General features: G+C 42.1%; 2 protein-coding genes across 10 annotated transcripts in view; one reads left to right on the top strand and one right to left on the bottom strand.

Moving 5' to 3' along the window:
- CASD1 (CAS1 domain sialic acid O acetyltransferase 1) overlaps window positions 1–8,951 on the top strand; it is a 32,489-nt gene extending 23,538 nt beyond the window's left edge. Inside the window, exons 14-18 of the mRNA XM_035128958.3 lie at window positions 514–615; window positions 1,700–1,840; window positions 2,424–2,501; window positions 5,103–5,195; window positions 6,031–8,951. Coding sequence (XP_034984849.2) covers window positions 514–615; window positions 1,700–1,840; window positions 2,424–2,501; window positions 5,103–5,195; window positions 6,031–6,297 — 681 coding nt within the window. The 3' untranslated portion in view covers window positions 6,298–8,951. The remainder of the gene's footprint in view (window positions 1–513; window positions 616–1,699; window positions 1,841–2,423; window positions 2,502–5,102; window positions 5,196–6,030) is intronic.
- A 672-nt stretch (window positions 8,952–9,623) lies between these two features.
- SGCE (sarcoglycan epsilon) overlaps window positions 9,624–22,928 on the bottom strand; it is a 29,994-nt gene continuing 16,689 nt past the window's right edge. For 5 of the 9 annotated variants that reach the window (XM_035128964.3, XM_035128965.3, XM_088654325.1 and 2 more), the window contains 8 exons: window positions 21,734–21,806; window positions 20,417–20,615; window positions 18,166–18,328; window positions 16,485–16,696; window positions 15,581–15,607; window positions 12,507–12,695; window positions 12,192–12,235; window positions 9,624–9,902 (listed from right to left, as the gene is read on the bottom strand). In XM_035128964.3, coding sequence (XP_034984855.1) covers window positions 9,886–9,902; window positions 12,192–12,235; window positions 12,507–12,695; window positions 15,581–15,607; window positions 16,485–16,696; window positions 18,166–18,328; window positions 20,417–20,615; window positions 21,734–21,806 — 924 coding nt within the window. In that variant the 3' untranslated portion in view covers window positions 9,624–9,885. The remainder of the gene's footprint in view (window positions 9,903–12,191; window positions 12,236–12,506; window positions 12,696–15,580; window positions 15,608–16,484; window positions 16,697–18,165; window positions 18,329–20,416; window positions 20,616–21,733; window positions 21,807–22,928) is intronic. The other 4 variants (XM_088654326.1, XM_088654327.1, XM_088654324.1 and 1 more) reach the window with 1 other exon arrangement.

Below are 22,928 nucleotides of genomic sequence, written 5' to 3'. Positions count from 1 at the left end.
CCTGTTAGTTGTGTTTTCCTCATTTTTGTTGTTTTCTCAGCCTGAACACAGAAAACATCTGATAAGTAATCCACACTAATGTATATCATGGATATATGTCTGATTACAGCCAAGAAACAGAATGTTTCTTTTTCCAAATTGTTGACTGTAGATAGTGTCCGTAATTATACCTTACATCATTGCAATCTGTGGCCCTGATCCATAAATCCTTGTACACAACACCAGAATGCACAAGGCAGTCTCTTTCTTTGCCAGTCTCGAGATGCGGAACATTATAATGTGAAAGAATGGGTATTTTCACATACCTGGATAGGGGGACAAATCCTAATAGGCTGGTTGTGATTTTAGGATGCTGGACTTAAATGTACAGTGAAATGATCAAGTGTTTTATTCTAATCCTATGAAGGTCCCTGAGCATCCCCATTTACCTGCTGTTAGAAATAGAATGTTTGTGTTATATGGCCCATTGATGTGACTGAACAGTTATATTCTTTTCATGTCTGTTTATTACAGGGTGCATTTGAGAAGATTTTTTCTATTTGGCCATTGTCCAAGGGCTTTGAACTAAATGGGAGCATCTATGAATGGTGGTTTAGGTGGAAATTAGATAGATACGTATGTACAGTTTATTTTTATTTTTTAATGTTCATTGTGTGCTTTGCCTTTGTCAATTATGGCTGCCAGTCTTATGTGAGTGAAAGCAAATTATGATCTCACTCTGCAAATCATGGAATTGTAGAGTTGGAAGGGAACCTGAGGGTCATCTAGTCCAACCCCCTGCAATGCAGGACTCTGAACTAAAGGAAATATTAAATTAAAGAAGGAAAAAGTTTAGTAAATTGCTCTGGTTATTTCACTAGCTGCCCCTGTTTGTGAAAATGTATGCACCAAACCTCAAGGAACGCAAATTAGTGGCTGTAAGCCAGTGATAGGGGGACCTGTGGCCTCCAGATGTTGCCAGACTACAACTCCAACAAACCCTGATTGCTGGCTGAGGCTGATAGGAGTTGGAATCAGATAAGCTCAGGAGGCTCTACACAGGTTCCCCAGAGCTGCTGTAAATGCTTGGTCTGTAGTTTTATATATTAGACAGTTGCTCAGTAATACATGATTAGACTGAGCACATTGGGCACTTTTGCCTGACCCAGAGAGACTAACTTCATCCCGTTGCGCCTTAAGAGTCTGGCATTGGTTCTTTAAATTCAGGCATTGTTGGTGAATGTGCCCATTACGTGTGCCCATTACGTGTGGGTACCTGCAGGTGGCGATGTGGGTTAAACCAGAGCCTAGGGCTTGCCGATCAGAAGGTTGGCGGTTCAAATCTCCGTGACGGAGTGAGCTCTCGTTGTTCGGTCCCTGCTCCTGGCCAACCTAGCAGTTCGAAAGCACGTCATAGTGCAAGTAGATAAATAGGTACTGCTCTGGCAGGAAGGTAAACAGCATTTCCGTGCGCTGCTCTGGTTTGCCAGAAGCGGCTTAGTCATGCTGGCCACATGACCCGGAAAAACTGTCTGCGGAGCGGACAAACGCCAGCTCCCTCGGCCTGTAAAGTGAGATGAGCGCCGCAACCCCAGAGTCGTCCGTGACTGGACCCAATGGTCAGGGGTCCCTTTACCTTTACCTTACCTGCACTGTACTGTCTTCTTAACTGCGCCTTTGCTAAATCCTTCAACTGAGCAGTTCTTCCTTTCTCTTGCAGGTCGTTTTTCATGGGATGTTGTTTGCTTTTATTTATCTAACATTTCAAAAACAGCAAGTCCTCTCAGAAGGAAAGGGGGAGCCACTCTTTCCAAGCAAAGTTTCAAATGTTTTATTATTTATTTCAGTTGTTTCTTTTTTGGTAAGTTTCTGAGATACCTTACTCAGCTACTGTCTTTCTTAATTCCTGAATAGTTGCTTGAAGTGCGGTCAGTCTTATTGAAAATTAGTAGCAACCCTTAGGCATGCCATAAGAAGCCAAGGTTATTGGTCTGCTGACATTCTTTTTAAGAGTTTTGCCCAACTATACTGAATAAAGTAGAGAACTTCTGGAAAAAAGGCATCAGGGGTATTTCAACACAGAAGAAAACAATCTCTAAGGCTCCAAATCTGTGCAGGTTTACTCAGGAATAAACACCATTTTATTTGGCTTACTTCCTGGTATACTTACATAGGATTGCAGTCAAAGTGTAATTTGTAGGGCCAATACTGCTGTTCCACTGAATAAACTAATTTCATTTCTAGCACTGCAAAATAATTGTGTTCTTTGATGTATCCTCCATATCTGTAGTTTTAATTCTATCAGTATTTAATTGTTTTTAACTATTCCCCCCTATGTTTTTAGTTATTCTTATTTTTATCTGTAGCCATCTTGAGTCCTAGTCAGGGGGAAAGGTGGGGTATTAATTAATTAATGTATAATAATATATATGTTTATATTTTAGACGTACTCTATATGGGCCAGCAGTTGTAAAAATAAAACTGAGTGCAATGAAATGCATCCTTCGGTTTCAGTTGTGCAGGTAATTGTGTTCCCTTTGTTGCTTGCAATTACAGTCTTTGATTATAAACACTCACACAGGATGTAAAAGTGCTAAGGCTTACAAAACTACTGAGAAATCTGGCCTTCACAAGTAATGGCGGAGCAGAGTCAAACAATGTGCAGCAATCTAAGGTGTTTTGTGCACCTTAGATTGCTGCACATAGTTCAATTGTGTGGGGTAGTTCCCTCTTGCCCACCTGTGTGGTTGATCATAAACATGTTCAAACAAAACAAAGTAAGAGTATTTGAACATAATGGCACTACTGTGATAGCAATAGGTCTGCAATTTACTGTGTTTCTCATATTTTAAGACGTGCCTATAAAATAAGCCATGGCACGATTTTCTGGAGGCAATAAAATATAAGGCATCCCCCCAAAATAAGACATGCTGGGGTACCATAGTGTTAGTGGTGGGAGCAGGCCTGCATGGCGCTTCTGCAGCGCACACCTCGCCGAGCGCTGCTGTCTCTCCCGGGTCCCGCTCAGTCGGGACTCTGCGCAGTGCACGCTGCTGTCTTTGCTGGGTCCCGCTGAGTCGGAGCTCGGCGCAGCGCGCGCTGCTGTCTTTGCCGGGTCCAGCGGGAGGCCCCGCCATCCCCACGCGGCGCAGCGTCCCTGCGGGTGCTGCCTCAGGAGCAGTGAAGCCACAGCGACCCTCCCGCCCTGCAGGCACCCCGACGCTCCCAGCACAGCCATGGCGCGGCGACCCGGAACTGGTCCCGCAAGCGCTTCCGGGTCGCCGCGCCTCGGGTTTCTAAGGAAACGCAACCCGGAAGCGGAGTTTGACCAATCCGTTCTAGGCTCCGATGGGGCAGCAGCCTCTATGCTTGTGCCATAGAGAGAGCGCCGGCTTGAAGCTCTGGTGCTGGTTTGTTGGCTCTGCTTTTGAGTCCGCCCGCACCCAGCACTGCGGAGCTTGGTTTGCGTGCAAAAAGCAACAGCGCCGAAGGAGATGCGAAGGTGGGAGCCTGGGAGGGGGAGAAAGCCACCCCGAAATAGGCACCCCGTTCTGGTTTAGCGCTGCCCTGTGAGTTTTAAAAGTAGTGGCTGGGCAAAGCCCCTCCAGCTGCTGCTGTTTTTAATGTCTTGAGTGGGCCACGTGTATGGAGATCCCGGGCTGCCCAGGTGACAGTACCGCCCTCGCGGCCTTGCCTTGCTGATGTCACAGCGCCGAGTCCCGACCCAGCGGGAGCCGACAAGGGCAGCAAAACTCTCTGAAAGCTTAATACCGGTAAAAAATTAAAAAGCTTAACAAAAAAATAAGACATCCCCTGAAAATAAGCCTCGGGGTGTTTTTTTGGAGAAAAAATAAATATAAGACATGTCTTAAAATGTGAGAAACACGGCATTTATTTTAGAGCATTTTATTCTACTCTTCAACCATACATGCACTTAATTAAAACAAGTCCCTTTTGTGCAGACTGGCAATCTCAAAATACATGATAAAATGATTAGAGTTGGGCCGAGGACTGCAGGTCCCTACGGACAGGGTTCGGGCAACATGGCAGCCAGGTGCGAAAACCCACACATCTAGCAATCTCTCTCTTTCGGGAGGCTGGCATTCCCCTATCAAGTGACCAGACTGTTCCCTCGTTACAGAAGAGCCTCACGGACAGAACTTCATTCTCCCCCCCCCCAATAGAAGTGTGTTGCATCCAGTTACTTAGACTGAAGAAATCTGGCCTGAAATTCTTTGTCCCAGAGCTTACAATAGGAAACATTGACAAGAGGACTTGTGTCCACTTGAGCTCCAGCTGAGCTCCCTTCATTGGCCTTCTCCCACCTTGTGCTCAGTTTCCTAGCCAAGCTAGAGTGTGATGCCGTAGTGCGGAGATGGGGAGCCTTTGGCCTTCCAGAGATTGTTGACTACATCTCCCATCATCCCTGGCCATTGGCCATGTCATCTGGGGCTGATGGGACACAGTATTTATTAGTTTTCTCATATATATGGCAGAGTGCTCAGTGAGGCCTGGTTCAGATGTAATGCTAAAATATAGGCTAGAATTGCATAAACTGGCAAGACAGGTTTTGCTTACTGGCTTGTGTTGATGAACCATAGTTTGAGCCAATCACAGTTTGACTCCGTTGGGATGCAACAACAAACTGGTTAGTTTAAACCAGGAAGTAGCTGCTTCCCGTTTCCTCACAGCTTTGCTGGATGGAGAGCAGGAAGTGCTTGAGCCCAAGCCTCACACAGGCTCATTATCATATACTCAGCTATGGCGTTAGCTGGGACATTAGTTGTTTGATAGCTAATACATTTCTTTGCAAAGGCCACACTATCTGTTTTCCAGTGGAAGCAACTGTACAAGGCTAGAATCTTTATTCCACCCCCAACCCCCAATCTTCACATTGCAGAATTGATTACTCCTCACAGAACGCAATGTTCTGCACCACACAGTTTGAAAGCCAGTAGGTTTTGCATTTTAGGAAATGTATAAAATACATTCAATAGATGTGCTATTAATCCAATCTTAGGTTGTCTGTTCATAACCATTGAGTTTAGAAGGATTTATTTCCAACTAAGTAAACAGGATTGCATCCTAAGACATCTTTTTACACAGCTTCTTTTGTCTTTCAGATTTTAGCTTTTATCCTTATCAGGAATATACCTGGCTATGCACGTTCTGTATATAGTTCATTTTTCGCTTGGTTTGGCAGAATTTCCCTTGAGGCAAGTAGTATAATTTTATTGTAATTTAAAGGCTCAAACACTTAAGTCTGTTTACAATAAAACTTTATTGATTTGTTATCTGGCATTATGTACAATCGAGAATTGGGTGGCCGTACTATAGTTATTAAGTGGGATAGATATAGAGGCACAAAAAAGTTCCTATAATATACTGCTTCATTTTTTAACAAAGCAGTTTTGAATTTGTCCAACTATGGGCATCTGGAATTTGGTGCTGTCAGTCTTAAATCCATCTCAGCTACCACCTGAAATACCAGCAATGTAACCAACCTAATACCAAGTGATGAAAGACCTGCACAGCAACACAGCTGGCTTACAACTCAGGAAGTTTGAGTTCTGTGCATGGTTTCTGGTTGACACTGAGGCAGAGAAGGACTCTTGAGTTAACAGTTGTGTGTCAAGCAGATATTCAACAGGTTAAACATTTTCTAGTATGGGTGTAGAATTAAAGTGGGGGTGGGGTGAACTTTGCCTGTTGACCTTCTGGGTGGTAGATATTATTACCCGTTTTCGGCCCCTACTTAATTTTGGGGCCATACCTGCAAGAGAGGACACAAATTTGCCTATGACACAAAGTATATGCAAACTTTTGGGACTTTTGTGCCCTCTTTTGCAAGTGGGGCAGAGCGCCACCCAGGAAATCATGTCTGCATAAGACTTTAGCCTGTATTAAAGTCTTTGTTGCTCTTGTGACACAAACATGTCAGATATCATATGATTTATAGCATATTTGCCTAATGTCCCAAATCAACTTTGGGGTTAAAGCTTATTGTCATGATAAATGCAATTCTAACTTCATTTTTTTCTCCCTTTCCAGCTCTTCATCTGTCAGTATCATATCTGGCTGGCAGCAGATACCAAGGGGATCTTGGTTCTAATTCCTGGCAATCCCATGCTCAACATTATTGTCAGCACTTTTATATTTGTGTGTGTGGCGCATGAAATTTCCCTGATCACAAACGATCTTGCACAGATGGTTGTTCCGAAAGATAATGCAATTCTGCTGAAAAGGTTGCTCTGTGTGGGTGGATTTTTTTCTGGACTTCTCTTCCTATCAGCATTTCAAGAACAATCAAGGCATTAGAGTTCAATAAATCTGAAAAGCTTCGCTTCAAGCTTACATTGTGTTTGCCTGAGCCCAAAACTAAAGAAATAAAAATCAACTGGAATTACACAAACCAACCACAACTTCTCTGTGTCTGGGCAACGAAGGAAAGGTATCAAAATGAAGGCAACTGAACATATACATGGAGGAAATGTCACCCCTTTGCACGGGGATATCCACCCACTAAAGGAAAAAGAAACAGAAACACTGTATACTACTGCGTGTGAAAAAAGACATATTTTCTACTTGAGCGTTTTTCCAGTTTACATCTCTCTCGAGAATTAAAAAATGGAGTGTGATTTGCTCCAGAGGCATTTAGAGACTATTGCGTCAATTTTACGTTGAGACATTATCAAATTGTTAATAATTACTAGCATATCGTAACTGATGTATTTGTATGTTTCAAAGAACTCCTTTTATTGCAAGAAGTAAAACACCCTGATCCTGGAGCCTTAAAGGCAGTTAAATTCCTGTCAGTTTACTTAAGGAAGCCAGTTTATTATCTGTGGACAGCACCGTGTTAAATGGGTTAACAGCTGTAGCCTTTTCTTTAAAGAATTCAGCATCAATGTGTGGTTAGGTTTTTCTTACTATTTTTGGAGTTTCTGAAAGTAAGAGGTTAGTAACTTGTTTTTGATTAATGCAGTGGTAGCCAATTTGACACCCACCCCCCACCATTTTGTGAGCAGCTCCCATTATCTGTGACCACTGGCCATGCTGGCTGGGGCTGATGGGGAATTGCAGTCCATAACATTGGCTACCCCTGGATTACTGGTTTTCTATGGCTACTACCGGTACATATCTAGGAAAACCTTCAAGCACTGGAGGAAGGTCATATTAATATATAATCTTATCCATGTTTACAAAGTGTATAGCATAGCATTTCAATGATCCATTTTCATTCATTTTCCTGCCCCTCTCCTATCACATTCTCCTTTTGTCTCCTGTCATAGGATTTTACTCACACCCTGTAAAAAAAAATGAGGCAGCTAGGATATTATTCAACTGTGCCCCTTCTCCAGCTGCAAGTAAACTGCATAGGGATTGGAAGTGTTTAAATCACACACACTTCAGTGAAGAGGTCAGGTACCTAGCTATGAGTATTATGATCCTGGTGTTTGTGTGTGTGTGTTTTCATTTTGGTAGGAAGAGGTTATTATCTTGCATTAGCGTACATGAGAAGAGGGGAGAAAAAATGCCTGCAACCCATATATAGGCTCTCAAATATATTTTACTCGTGACTATTTTAAAAGGGCTGCAGCCAGACAGCGTGTTAAAATCAGCAGTTTTCCTATTCTTAATGGGATTAAACAAGCTTTCCATTCTAAAATGTTAATTTTCTGTTCTGGCCTTTAGGATTACATCATTTCTAATGTTCTCAATTTAGCCTAGTTAAGCGTGCTGTGCAGATGTGGAAACTCCAGCAGTTCAGGTTGAAGGAACAGATTGCAGCATAATGGAGCTGAATTAATTTTATCCATTTGAATTCATGATTCTAGCCATATTTTGGGGAGCCTCAAGCTACATTAAAGTAGTAACAGGACAAGTACAAATCCTAGACACCATCCTAATATCTATATATCATGTAGGGGTTATGATTCAAATTTCGTGCTAAGCTTCCTTTTCAGAAGCTGTCCCTGGAGTATCTCAAATTGCTGTTTGAGCAGTGGCTAATTTCAACAGGCAGTTTGGGGGTTCTTGTAGGGAAATAGTGAGCATCTACCAGTGATATCTTCATCCTTTATAAAGTTATTGTGCCCAGGCCCCATTGATAGGGGTTTTAAATAGCATTTTTGGATTGCTGAGGGAAGGTAACTTTTGCAGAGAGACTTTGGCTAAAAGAAATATAGGTGCACACCTGAGAGTGGGGCACTTGATCCTTTTGAGTCTTGGCCTCAGTGGTTGTCTCTGCTATGCTTGTATGCTGCATATGATTTTAGGGCTTGAAGGAATGAAGACAGTATTGTTTTCGATGCATACACACAATTCTAGGTAATGATGAAACAGTATGGCTTTTTCATTTATGGGCTGTGTTTCTGATGTATACTTTTGACAGGGGCAACTTTGGAATCCCGTTACAGAAAGTCAAAATGAAATATAATTACCGGGGGCGGGGGGGAATTCCACTAAATAAATGATGGATCTCAAATGGATTTCATTTAATGCTCAAGTTGAACTGTCTTCCTTGCACTGTTAACAAACTACAGTGTGCAAGCTCCATACACAGTTGCCAGTTTATTCACAATTGTGTAAAACTGTTCTTCGCCACTGATTGTTGCTTTTGATTTTTCGTTTTTCACTTCAGTTTAGCTAAGCCCTATAGTGAAGGTTGGCAAGCCCATGGGCTGCATGTACAATTGACACTTGTAACATTTAAGGAGTGAGATGACTTTACTTAGGGGTGGGAACTTTGTTATGTTTATAAACCAAGTATTGTAGATATTTTATTTATCTGTTGTACAGATTTGGTTAAAGATTATTTTTTAGGTTTGAAATATTGCACTTGTTTGCTATTACTGTATGTGGATAAAATATATTTTCTTTTAAAGTTATGTGAAAAATATGAAGTAATTTAAGCATTAAATAAGTGTGCTGTGGGTGCCTATTTTTGTACTGGAAGGAGCATCAATTAAGCAGAAGTGTGTATGTGTGGTATTTTTTCCTAAGGATTTGAATTCTGTATTCTAATTTGTGAGAATACTGAAACAATACAAACAGGGTTATGCAGAAAATTGCAGATGAACTGTTAGGGGACGATCTTTAAGGATTGCAGTAACCAAAGGTTTCTGCCAGTAATTCACTTTTTGCCTGCCAAATTCTGAATGGCAGTGTAGCTACAGATTCCAGAATTGCTTACTCAGCAGACTATATTCTGATAGCACTTGGAGTGCTCATTTTTTCCAGTTATTACCATAGGTTGAAATAAGTAAACTAACCACATAAGCATATAAAGGACTATTTTAGCATTATGTCAAGGTCACATTGTCTATTAATTTCAAAGACTATTTAGCATGCTTCTGGCATGATTTAAAATAAATGTAGCTACCTAACCCAGTAGTTCTCAACACAATAATAGTGTGTATTGCACCAAGATTATTCTTTTTCCTAAGAATTATTCAAAAATTACTCATGAGACTAACTAGAGACACGAAGATCCAGAAGAAGAAAAAACGCAGAAAAAAGGTAAGGAAATCTCCCACACACACACACCCCAAAATTTCCCTGTGGCCTTCATATCTCTTAAGTAACATTTCTCTCCTTTGCATGGTATATACCGCTTTAAAATCCATGTAAGAAAGAGCCAATAGTTTAATATTTGTTTATTTTAAATATAACAAATATAAAAGTTACCATTTTATAAATTTGTTGAAAGTGTCCAAAGTACAAAAAAATACAGTAAATTTAGTAATATGGAAATGATTACCATCTGACACTGGAATATTTAACACTGGGCATGCATACGCCATCAGAAAAACTCAAGCATCACTGAAGCAGATAAGGAAATAAAAGATGATATTGGCTGTTTTATTTAATTACAAATTAATCGCCTCTGTAAGTTTTCTTTCCTCAGGTATACCATTTACCTGTGAATGACAATTCACAAAAAGGTGTTAGAAAGATCAATAGTCAACATAGTTTTAATTTTACAGTTAGAGAATTTCAAGTCAGCTTCATTCACATTTAAATAGGAATCCTTACACAAGAACTTCATAGATCACTTTCATCTGTTATGTAAGTTTTAGGGTGCCTAATCTTTTGGGAGACTTACCACCCAAATAAAATCTATAATCAACATGTACAGTTCACAGCAAAATGTGCTCCATTCTTATTTGTTTTTTCAACAATGAGAAAGTAGAATACTATATGTAATACTTGCCTCTAATCTTTGGAACGTTGTCATACGAAATTCTCCTTTAGTCCCCGAAAGCAGTAATAAAAAACAAAACTTTTGAAAACAAGCCCTCTCAAAGTGGATTCCTGTACAGGTCACCCAAACACCTTGAGGAATGTGTTCATATTTTTCCTGTTGCAGCAAAAACTACAAGGGGCCTTGTGGTATCTGAAAGACTAACAAATACTATGCAGCACAAGGCGCTGAGACCAAGAGGCCATCAGATGCATGAATGGTTAGCTCAAGTTGTTAGCTGCAGATTGCCTTTGATGCATTGACTCAAGTCCACAAATACCTATGCTATAATAAATTCATTAGTCTTTGTTTCCCCAAAACTCACTGCCGACTTTGAATGATTCTCTGATTAACCTTGATTTTGCTGTTTTATTTTATGGTTATGCAAACCACCAAGAATTTTCTAGATTTCGGCATAACACAGCTTTATACCAGCGTTTCTCAACCGCTGTTCCGTGGCACACTAGTGTGCCGCGGCGAGAAGGGTGATTTGCTGCCTTGTCACGTGCCTAGTCACGTGCCGCGGCGAGAAGGCGGCCGCCATTAGGGGGCGCTGGGTGCTGACCCGCCGTAAAGGAAGCCGGCCGGGGGACTTCCGGGTTGCTGCGGACCGCTCCAGACGCTTTCTGACGAAGCTCCGGGGAGCACTACTCTTTGCGGGGTGAAAACGGGCGGTTTTGAGGCTTCAAACCCCCGTATGAGGACGCCCTGCCTAAAGAGGGGTTGCAGGGCGTTGGAGGGGTTCCCGCAACGGACTGCGAGGTCCAGAAGAGGATCACAGACGCCGGCTACAGCTCTCTCCCTCCCGCACTGAGAAAGCCTGGCCGCTGAAGCGCACAAGCAGCAAAACCTCCGAAATAAGAAAGAAACGCGACCTGCATAAATGGCTGGTGCAACTCTACCCTACTGCAACTCTTCAGAATTAAAGAGACTATGTGTATCTGTAGAAGTGCAAAGAGATTTTTTAAAAAAGAGAGATACTTGAAAGACATTCAGAAAGATACTTTTTTTAAAGAGGCGCTTAAAAGAAACATTCCAAACAGACAGAGAGGGCAGAAGGGAGCCTTGCTTGCCTTGGAAAGAGATTGCAAACAGCGGAGGAGTTTTAAGAAATAAAAATAAAGAGGGGGTCATCTCTGATGTATTTAGATAACTGCAATATAGGCACAGAGTTAAATTTTTTAACTTTTTTAATGGTGGTGTGCCTCGTGATTTTTTTCATGGAACAAGTGTGCCTTTGCCCAAAAAAGGTTGAAAAACACTGCTTTATACACTAAGAACTAAAACCCTGTTCAGTCATTCAGAGAACCCATGAGGGCGAAAAGGGGTTGGGAATATGTATGCTATCTCAAACTTTAATTGGTTTTATTTTATATGTGACAGAAGAAACACTCACTTTCATCCCAGGCAGCTCACTTGAGTTGAGCAACTTAGGAGCAACTAAGGAATAATTGGGCTGCGCAAGGAATAATTAGACCCATACATAGCACTAAACCTCACCAGTGTGGAGCACATTTCCCAAGGGAAAAAACGAGAAAAGGGGGGATTCAGGCAGGACAGGATTATCCTAACGAACTCTGGTTTGGGGAGAGCCAGGAGAACCCAAAACAGCATGGGGGGGCAAGGCAAGGGGGGGTGTTCTGTCTGGCAAGCTGATACCCATTGATAGGTTTGCCATTCATTTCCATGGAAGTGATATTGATTGAAGATTCCAGTTCACTCTTTTCTGTTTCCACTATTGCATCTCACAGATGCCGTCTAAATTTTGTTAATTCTTACTCTTACAGCCTATGCAATACAAAGCTTTCTCACACCCTGCTCCTCATCCCCCCCCCCTGCTATTAACTTTGGGAAACCTGGCCCACGCAAAATGCGGAAGGGAACAAGAACGCTGCAATGAATCTGTGAGCACTTGTTGATAACTAGGTCATATTCTGCCTTTTCAAGAAATAATTATAAGAGTCACCTTCCGTTTGCTGCTGCGGAATCTGAGTCTGATGTGGCAGGTTCCTACAAATAAAATAATAGTAATAGTAATAATAATACAACCTCTTTAAAACATATATATGCTCTTTTGAACTCTAAACAGTAAAAGCCTCCAAGACTTCTGCTTTGGGAAAAGGTTGTTACTGGGGTGTGTAACCAGAGCTTTGCTATTTAAACGCAAGAGCCAAATTGTCCTGTAGAATGAGATGGCAACAGCACCACCACCATGGAAGAAATCAGCAGAAGCACCACAAAACTCAAACTCACAGTCTTAGGCACAAAGAGGGATACTTACTGCTGTGTTTGCATCAGTGGCATGCTAGTGTTGTCATAGCTGTCGGGGTGAACGGGTGGCACAATCTCCCCAGTGACTGGGTGAAACACAGGCAGCGTTGAGAGAGGCCAAGCTATCTCTCTGTTTTTGGACATCTCCCGAAGTTCTTTGGTGGATTTCTGAATGGCACTGTGGTGGACCAGCTGGATGCTAGATCAAAAGGAAACAACATTTGCCCCCCATATTTAATAGAATCGCTAGTGTTGTGGAAATAAAGAGTACAAACATAATACAGACATTTAAAGCCACTTGATAGATTACCACAACGTCGGTGTAAAAGACAAGGTTTATAAATAGCATATACTGGATTTTTTTTTAAAAAAAAATGGAAATTATTTTTAGAGGGGTTAGGTGACACAGCACTGGGAGGTTATATCCAGTCTACCCAGGTTTTCCCTCTGTTTCAACTGGAATATCTGGGCACAAGCTAGATACATAACTGCAATTAATGTGCCTAATTTCTTCTTCTGAGTAACAGCTGGGGGAGGGGGGAGACCAGAACCACGCCTGTGATCCAAAGACGTGGTTAACCCATTTTACCACCATCATGGTCCCAATAACACCCCTCTCACACACACACATCTGCTTTAAGAGCCTCCTGCATCAAGCCAGTGGTCCTTTTAGATGCCTGCAAGAAACCCTCAAGAAGAGCAGCCTCCACTCCTGTGGTTTCTAGCAACTGCTTTGACCTCCAGGTGGGAAGCCTCCATTGGTATCTATGCCAGCTTCTCTCCTGGGAAGAACAGCAACTTCAAGGAGGGGGCGCCAATTTTCATTGGGACCATGGAGAAAGCAACTGAATGTTATTTAGTAGCAAATAAGGTACAACAGCAAATTATGGCAAGTTCTTAAAGAAATGGGAGTGCCTGATCATCTCATCTGTCTCCTGAGAAATCTCTATGTGGGACAAGAAGCTACAGTTAGAACTGGATATGGAATAACTGATTGGTTCAAAATTGGGAAAGGAGTATGACAAGGTTGTATATTGTCTCCCTGCTTATTTAACTTATATGCAGAATTCATCATGCGAAAGGCTGGACTGGATGAATCCCAAGACGGAATTAAGATTGCCGGAAGAAATATCAACAACCTCAGATATGCTGATGACACAACCTTGATGGCAGAAAGTGAGGAGAAATTAAAGAACCTTTTAATGAGGTGAAAGAGAGCGCAAAATATGGTCTGAAGCTCAACATCAAAAAAAATAAGATCATGGCCACTGGTCCCATCACCTCCTGGCAAATAGAAGGGGAAGAAATGGAGGCAGTGAGAGCTTTTACTTTTTGGGTTCCATGATCACTGCAGATGGTGACAGCAGTCACGAAATTAAAAGACGCCTGCTTCTTGGGATAAAAGCAATGACAAACCTAGACAGCATCTTAAAAAGCAGAGACATCACCTTGCCAACAAAGGTCCGTATAGTTAAAGCTATGGTTTTCCCAGTAGTGATGTATGGAAGTGAGAGCTGGACCATATAGAAGGCTGATCGCCAAAGAATTGATGCTTTTGAATTTTGGTGCTGGAGGAGACTCTTGAGAGTCCCATGGACTGCAAGAAGATCAAACCTATCCATTCTGAAGGAAATCAGCCCTGAGTGCTCACTGGAAGGACAGATCGTGAAGCTGAGGCTCCAATACTTTGGCCACCTCATGAGAAGAGAAGACACCCTGGAAAAGACCCTGATGTTGGGAAAGATTGAGGCCACATGGAGAAGGGGACGACAGAGGACGAGATGGTTGGACAGTGTTCTCGAAGCCACCAACATGAGTCTGGCCAAACTGCGGGAGGCAGTGGAAGACAGGAGTGCCTGGCGTGCTCTGGTCCATGGGGTCACGAAGAGTCAGACACAACTAAACGACTAAACAACAACAAAGGTACAAGGTGTGTTTGATTCAACAGGCATTCAACATTATGTCTTCTTTGGCCTTGGCTGCATTGGGATAAGCATAGGTTGCCCACTGGCCTTGCATTGACCTATGCCCTCAACCAGAGGGTTCTCAACCCACGAATATTAAGCCCCTTTGACACAAGGTGTCACTGGCTTTGATTATGATCCTGGTGCTAAAGGTTGGGGGGGTTTATGAAGTGATCCACTGAGAGTCCAGCCCACAGGCCTCATTAGGCCCAGCATGGGTCCCACAAATCACGTCCTGACAGCTGATCAGCACCAGGCTTGGTGGGGTGGGTGGAGGGCAGGAGGGCGATTTGGCCTCAAGCTCAGATTCTTGCCCTGTGTATTTTGTTTGTACCTTATTTTGGTTTTGGGTGTTGTCATTTTAATTTTTATTAGAGCTAGGGATCTCAAAAGCGGGAAGTGGCCTGGGACTCTCTGGACCTCTGAGAAGGCCTGTTTAGCTCCGAGAGGGCACCTCCTTAGGATCACGGTTGCAGTAGTGGAGCTCGCCTTCTCTGTCTGCAAGAAGCAGTTTGGCTTCAAGCCACTTCCTGCAAACAGATTTCAAAGAGGTTTCAGGGAGCCGCCAATCAGCTGCTGGTTGGTTACAGCAAGTGCATCTTCAAAGGTTGCTCCAACCTCTGATCAGCTGTTAGGTGATTGACAAGTGGGTGGTCCCGCCCACCTGTCAACACTGGACGACTCCTGTTCTAAAGTATGATGAGCTTTTCAGCGTTCTGTTCCATGTAACCAAGTGCAGATGTTAATGCTTTTCATTTGGTATGTTTTAGAGCTTGGCTTCTTGTGGTTCGCTAACAATTATTAATAGAAACCCAACTTTAAAAAGCAGTTTTATGGAGTATATGTTTTTTGTTACCTTATAGAAGTTGACAGTAATATCACAAACCTCAAAACTTGAATATTAATATTCTGATTCTGGCCTCTTTTATTATGAGCTTTTAAACCCTTTTTATTTTGACCTACTCAGTTTCTCAGGAGTCTACATTTTTCAAAGCAGCCACCACAAAGATGAAGAACAAGTTAAGGAGAATGAGGATGGTATACATGTATGAAGCATGAGAAGCTACCGGGAAATGAAAATTAAGTGATGGGAGAAAATAACAGGAAAGAAGACACTTACTCTGGTGTTTGCATGTTTCTCTTTTCCCTAAAAATAAAACAAAAGTTATGAATTAAATAATAGCATTGATATTTGGAACATTAAATCTAACTGCCGATGGAAATAAGTCATGGTATGGAAATGCTGGTCCTGTTGCAATGGATCATGATCTCAAGGAGATGCAGAGCTAAACATGCAACTGGAGTTGCCTTTGGAGATTTGTTTCTGCAGCTCTTAATAGCCGAAGAGGCAAGCTGCATTTTGGAGGGTTGCGTCTTCAGCAGTGAGAGGAGCAATGGCAAACATTCAAAGAAAGAGTTGGCTGCACATCAAGCTCCTGTTTCTGCACATTCGTTTGGATCATGACCATTTGGGACAACTTGGAAGCATTTGCCACAGGGTTTATGAGAAGGCATGGATGAAGAAAGCACATAAAGAGATGGGATAGATGAAAGACATGTACACAGAGAAGTGAATATGCACGTTAAAAGGACAGGTGCTGAACTAAAATGTTCCCAGAACAGGTGCATGTAAAATGGAAGAAATTGTGTTGCTTGCTGCTTTTATTTTTTTCAAAAAATGCTTTTGGCTTTTATAATCCTAAATTCAGTTCACAATCTTAATAAGGTTTATTTTAATTGTTAGACACTACGTTTACTTTTAATTAGCTGCAAATTACTGTCAGGTTAAATAGATTTGTAAATGGGTTGCTCAGTTTTTGAATTTTTAAAAATAAATAAATTTAAAATTTCTAATTCCAAAGTTAACAAGTAGCTGTAATTTGATTTTATTGCATGTTTTAGAAAAGGCTAAAAACGGACTGTGTTTTTATGAACTGAATCAAGTTCATCTACTATTCTTTTTGTCGTGTACCTTTTAAACTCACACAATTATAAAATACTTATTAATGTTTCAAAGTACTCACACGCCTTCCCTTCGGCAGCACATAATATAAGCAAGTATTAGAAAAAGCACCAGGGCTATTGCGGAGGGCACTGCCAATGTAATGAGGAAGTCTGAATAATAGTCTCGGCTTTTCAGGCTTTCAGAAGGCGGCTTATACTCGCCACCATCTGGTAAGATCCCTTCTCCACGGACCACTTCTTGATAGGTGGAAACGTGCTGTGTTTTGTCAACCTGATACCAAACAGACAAAATATATTTTAGACCTTGGGAGAAAAAATGGGGATCATAAACCAGCAGAGGTTAAGCAACAGCCCTCCAGAATCATAAATTGTTATTTTTTTAAGGAAAATTTCTACCACATATTGTCTGTATAGAAATCTGGTTGTAAAAATCAAGACACTTTTTTTCACTTTCTGTTCAAAGGACATCATGCATTAGCTAGAGAACCCTGCCTGAGAACTGAGATCTTCTACAGAGACCCTTCTTGCTGGACCTTCAGGAATTCATAAGAGGACAAGTCATTAGACGGCCTTCTCTGTAGTTTCTCCCACAGGAGATTTGTATGGTTTTGTTTAAGACACCAGTTTAAAAAAACAATAATCAGGGCATTGAGCCCTTCTTGGCATTTTGGCAGCAACGAGTCATGTGTTGTTTTTTTACTGTACTCCATTCTGGTCTCCTTAGGTAGAAAAGCCAGGATATACCGTATATAGTTTTAAGTAAACAATCAAGCAGTCATTGATCGACAGGAGATGACACAAAACCACTGCTAGAGGTTTACTTAGCATTGAATGGTTGCTTTACTGCTGGGATGGGGAACTCCTAAGAATATCTGGAGGGCCACAACTCTGCTAGTCCTTGACCATTAGCCCTGTAGTTGGGCTGATGGGAGTTGGAGTCCCAACAATATATGAAATACTTGCATATTTACTGGGGAATAAATCCAATTGAAATCAATGGGACTGTGAACACTTAGGATACTGTGCTTTGAGGAAAGTATCTCCTTGAGCAAGGCTTACAGAGGAAGTGATATAGTTTGAAGAGTTACTAACTAGTTATACCTTAACTCTAATTCTTCAGCAATGGCATAGTTCTTTCATAGTATAAGGCAGCTTTCTATCATAGAATCGTAGAGCTGGAAGGAACCCTGAGAATCATCTAGTCCAACCCCCTGCAATGCAAGAATATGCAGCTGTCCCACATGAGGATTGAACTTGCGACCTTGGCATTATCAGCACCAACCATGCTCTAACCAACTCAACCATGTTCCTAAGTCAGACAGTTGATCCATTTAGTTCACTGTTGTCTGTACTGACAGTTCATATCCCCCCAATGGGTACTCTTAAACAGGGATGGCGAAGTTGTGACCCTCTAAATGTTGTTGGACTACAACTTTCATCATCCTGATTCACTGGCCATCCTGGCTGCGGCTGATGGGAGTTGGACTCCCACAACATCTTGAGGGTACCAGGTTCGCTGTCTCTGGTTTAACAACCTAGATTTTCTTCAGGTGCTGGGCACCATTTAGTTGCAGGGGCAAATGGACTTCTCTGGGGGGGGGCATTCCAGAGCATCAGCTCATGTCCATCCCATGAACCTCAGAAGGTTAAAAAGAAATCTACAGAATCTGCCCTCCAGAAGATTATTTTAAAGACAAATTGGCTGTGTGTGTTCTGCAATACTGCCAACCAGCAACTCACCAAGGAGATTTTACACCAGTCTATTTGAAATTGGGCACGGAACTTTTTATCACAAGTTATTACAGGCTCCATTTCTTGACTGCATCTCAGCTGATTTTGCGGGTTTTCAACTTCCCGTAAGCAGGAGGAGAATGTAGCATCTGCACCAACCATAACATAGACACTGCAAAGAAATGTTGACAGCTTTAGGATGGTCACAGATAAATTTTCAATCAATGGATTGGATCCAAACGTCTGTGAATGGAAAGAGCTCCTCACTGTTTCCACTTAGCTCTCTGTTGCACAGCTCATTTGCAGATTATGCACAGTTCAAAAGCAGACAACATGAAAGCTGGCAGCAAACTACAGCATGTGCTTTATGATTCTCTGAATGCGTCACCAAAGAACTGGACCCAGGACCAAAATTATCCAGGATAACCTGGGGTCCTAAATCACTGCCCTCTCAAATCACCATGTCCACAAATGAAATATGGGAAATAAATCTGTATGTATTTAGATTCAGTGAACCCAAACAGGACTTCAAAATCAGATGTAGCAAGGGCTGCTTCAATACAGAGACATTACACCTTGTAAAAGGGAGCCTTTTGCAAAGGCAATAAGCAATGGGCAAAACCCTTAATAAGCTTAACCAGGCAAGATCAACAAGCAAACCCTTGCTTAGCAAAACGTCCAAGGATCCTGTTTATATCCTCATGGTTGAATAAAATTTGACCACCAGAGGGCACTGAGTCCCCCCCCCCTTTTCTGAGAAACCACAGAACTAGCCGAGTCTCAGTCAGATTGCATGTGAGCAACTTTGCCTGCAGAGCGCACCAAGCAAAGCAAACTGGACAACTGCAGTGCTCCTCAACACAGGGAAGGGGATAAGGCTGAAAAGGTATCTTTGTTACTCAGAAAAGCTCTCTGGATGGCACTGAGAGGATGCAATGGTAGCAAATTCCCCACTGCCATGGCAGAGTCAAAGAAGCACTAAGCTGTGCCTAGTTGGATTCTGTCTGAAGCACTTCTAGTGCACTGACCATTTCCTAGCCACTTTCATCAGCCTCAACTCTACATTAAGCCACAGTGTGGTGTAGCTGCACCCTTCACAAACCATGCACTTGGGAGCAATGGCAGGCTGGGATATTGGACCCAATCACACAGGTTAACATTTAAGTGTGTAGTTCTGTACTGTATTTAGGTACCAAAAAACACACACCAAAAATCCCAAAGCTCCAAGTAAAGGCTAGGACTGGGTGGGTTCAAGCACAACCTGGCTTTGCAGCAGCATGAGTAGAAAGGATCTAATTTTATCACAAGCTGAACATGAGCCAGCTGTGTTATGTGGCTGCTTAAAAATCAAATGGAATCTTCAACTACCTTACCAGAAGCACCGTGTCTAAATTCTGAGACTTAATAATCCCACTTCATTCTGTGCTAACCAGGCCAGTACTGGGTCTGGATGAAGGTGGCACCGTGGTCTAAACCACTGAGCCTCTTGGGCTTGCTGATAGGAAGGTCGGCAGTTCGAATCTCCACGACGGTGTGAGTTCCCATTGCTCTGTCCCAGCTCCTGCCAACCTAGCAGTTCAAAAGCATGCCAGTGCAAGTAGATAAATAGGTACTGCTGTGGTGGGAAGCTCTGGCTTCTGTCATGGTGTTACGTTGCACCAGATGTGGCCACATGACATGGAAAGCTATCTGCAGAAAAACGCCAGCTCCCTCGACCTGAAGTGAGATGAGTGCCACACCTCATAGTCCCCTTGACTGGACTTAACCGTCCAGGGGTCCTTTACCTTTTACCTTTACTGAATCTGAAAACTGAGTCCTATGAGCAATGACTCATAGGACTAGAATCAATGGGTGGAAATGGCAAGAAAGCAGATTTTATTTCGGCTGAATTCAGAAAGGACTTTGCTCAGTTTTCCTAGCATTTTCTTACCTGATAAAAGCCTATTGTGGAAAACCAGCAGAACGTAGCAGAAGTGTAGCGCTCATTTCCATATTATTTGGTGTTTTTTATAAAAAAAAGTGTGCAAGCCCATTACCCAGAGGTGATGCCCCCACAGCCACCATTTTGTATTATGCCACAAACCCACGCAGCAGTCATTTTGTGACTTGCATGAATGGCACTTGCTCAAAATTCCAAATACGTTCACTAGCCCAGAAAGATTGGCAACCCCTGCTTTAAGGCTCTTTACTGCTTTTGTTGCAAGTTGTACATTCTAAAATATCTGGAATGCTAGCAGAAATATAATGAAAACTTGCTTACCCTTCTTTCATGTCATTAATAGGAAGTGGGACTCTGCCTCCCCTATCAAGAGCTGAGGTGATGTTTATGGCATTCAGTTTCTCCGGCTGCCAAACATTTTTCACCGCTCCAAGGAAGTCTCCAAGAACCTCACTTGCCAACATTTCCTCTACATTCATATTCTTAATGAAGAACTCTGCTTGATATTGTAAAGGAAAATCTAATTGCAAAGAGAACATTAATTATGCCTTATTATTTGTCTTCTCACAAAATTACAAAGAAGGGAGAATAATGAATCAGAAATACAGCACTGTCATTTTCTAAATATAACCGACTATGGAGCAATCCAAGATTGCTTAGATTTATAAATCTAAGGCTTGCAAAGCAACTTCCACAAATGCTCAAGAGGCATCCAGTCTCTTAACCACAGTTACAAGACTGGTGGTTGCATGATCTCTGTACTGAACCACTGGCTTGCATTTGGCTGCTTGAAGGATGGGGGAGAAGCTCAACTCGGTCCGCATTTAAAAGAGCACCTACTTAATCACACTTGCTGAAATGACACACACACAAAAAAACACAGCCATCCTTTGAAATTCACACTTCTCCGAAACTTGCAATGCAGTTATCCAGACAAGGGATGTGTACACAACTGCACGTACTAGGGGAAAGTGTGCATAAAAATAGCATACAAAATTGCATTATATGGGGAAAATTGCTTTTCAAAAATGGGTATTATGGGGGGGATGTCCTAATACACTGATGAATTTTCCTAAGGACTTTTACAAATAAATAGATCACAAGCTGATGTGGGAAAGTGAAGAACTGAACTTAGGAATGAAAAAATGAGAAATGGAAATTAGAGGATTTGCCCATCCCAAGGCTGATCATGTCAGCACCTAAGACTCATGTAGCTTCTTGTTCCCCTTCCTTATGCACTCCGATTCTCTCCCTCGTTTCCTGGTTTGCACAAACCACAGTTTGCCTACAAACTGAGATCAGAAATTCGCATCACACTATGGGTTTTTTCTCACTTGAGGCAAACCATGGTGATGATCACTCTAAGAAAAGTGAGGGATTGAACTAGGAATGAGCACTTAAGTCTTGGCATAAATGGCTCACAACGTGTGAACTGAGCTACTATGCCATTCCGATATCTAAAATGGAATGAAGGAGAGTTCTTTAACAGAGGTGGCTTGGAAATAACAAAATACAATACAATTAACTAAATACAGGATAGCTTAGCATACCTCTTTCCTATCCTTTCGCCATTTATTTATTCTAAAAGAATCTCCTAATAGTGTAATATTATGTATCAGTGCAATCTAAAATGCTTACCTTCTGATGCCATTATATTAATAATCAAATTATGTCTGGCCGTTTCAAAGGTGCGCCTGTTATAAGCAGTGATCTAAGAAAGAAGAAACATAAACCAGAAACTTGTTACTATATTTCCAAAAACTATTATCAGTTGAGCACGAAAAACTTGCATCTAGCTTGACAATTATATATACCGGTATATGCTGTGATGAGCCTCATGAGAAGAGAAGACTCCTTGGAAAAGACCCTGATGTTGGGAAAGATTAATGGCACTAGGAGAAGGGGACGACAGAGGACAAGATGGTTGGACAGTGTTCTCGAAGCTACCAACATGAGTTTGACCAAACTGCGGGAGGCAGTGGAAGACAGGAGTGCCTGACGTGCTATGGTCCATGGGGTCACGAAGAGTCGAACATGACTAAACGACTAAACAACAACAACAATATGCTGTGAAAAGCCAGCGTTAGACGCGGAGAAATCTGGGCAGTGGTTGGGCCCTTCAAGCTTTTTGTGGAAGGACAAAAGGGAGAAGGGAAAACACATTATACCTCAAAAAAAAGGAGAGCATACGTTGTGTGAGAGCCAGCCAAATAACAGCAAGTGGACAAAGGAGGTAACCAGCCACATCAAAACCAGTGAAAAGGCTCATAGGCCCACCTGTAAAATCAATCAGATGAGCAGCTATGAAAGACAGGGACTTCCGAGTGAAAGCGCCTTGGTTATGTTATCTCCTCCCAAGTGATTTGCATAAGGCCTCATCAGCACAAGCTTTAAAATGGGCTCCAAAAAAACCCCACTTATTTTTGGCAACTTCTTAATGAGTTTCTATTGTTGATAACTTGAATGTTTCTAATTGCTTTTAGTTACATTTATAACACTGTATTGCTGGCCTGTGGGTTGTTTTAGGATGCTACGTTATGTTATTCCTTTTATTGAAACATGGACACTGTGTTCCTGGGATCATCCCTAGGAATGGGTGACATTTGTACTTTCATTCCCATGGAGCCAATTTTTCATTGGTCTCAGAAATCCATAGAAACGTCACTAAAGATGTAACCCTATCCCCACTTCCCTGGGCGTAAGCCCCACCTAACTCTATAGGACTTAACTTCTGTTGTTGTTGTTTAGTCATTTAGTTGTGTCCGACTCTTTGTAACCCCATGGACCATAGCACGCCAGGCACTCCTGTCTTCCACTGCCTCCCGCAGTTTGG

Source organism: Zootoca vivipara, chromosome 11, assembly GCF_965207765.1.
Source record: "Zootoca vivipara chromosome 11, rZooViv2.hap1.1, whole genome shotgun sequence".
Taxonomy (NCBI): domain Eukaryota; kingdom Metazoa; phylum Chordata; class Lepidosauria; order Squamata; family Lacertidae; genus Zootoca; species Zootoca vivipara.
This window is presented reverse-complemented; position numbering and strand designations above follow the sequence as displayed.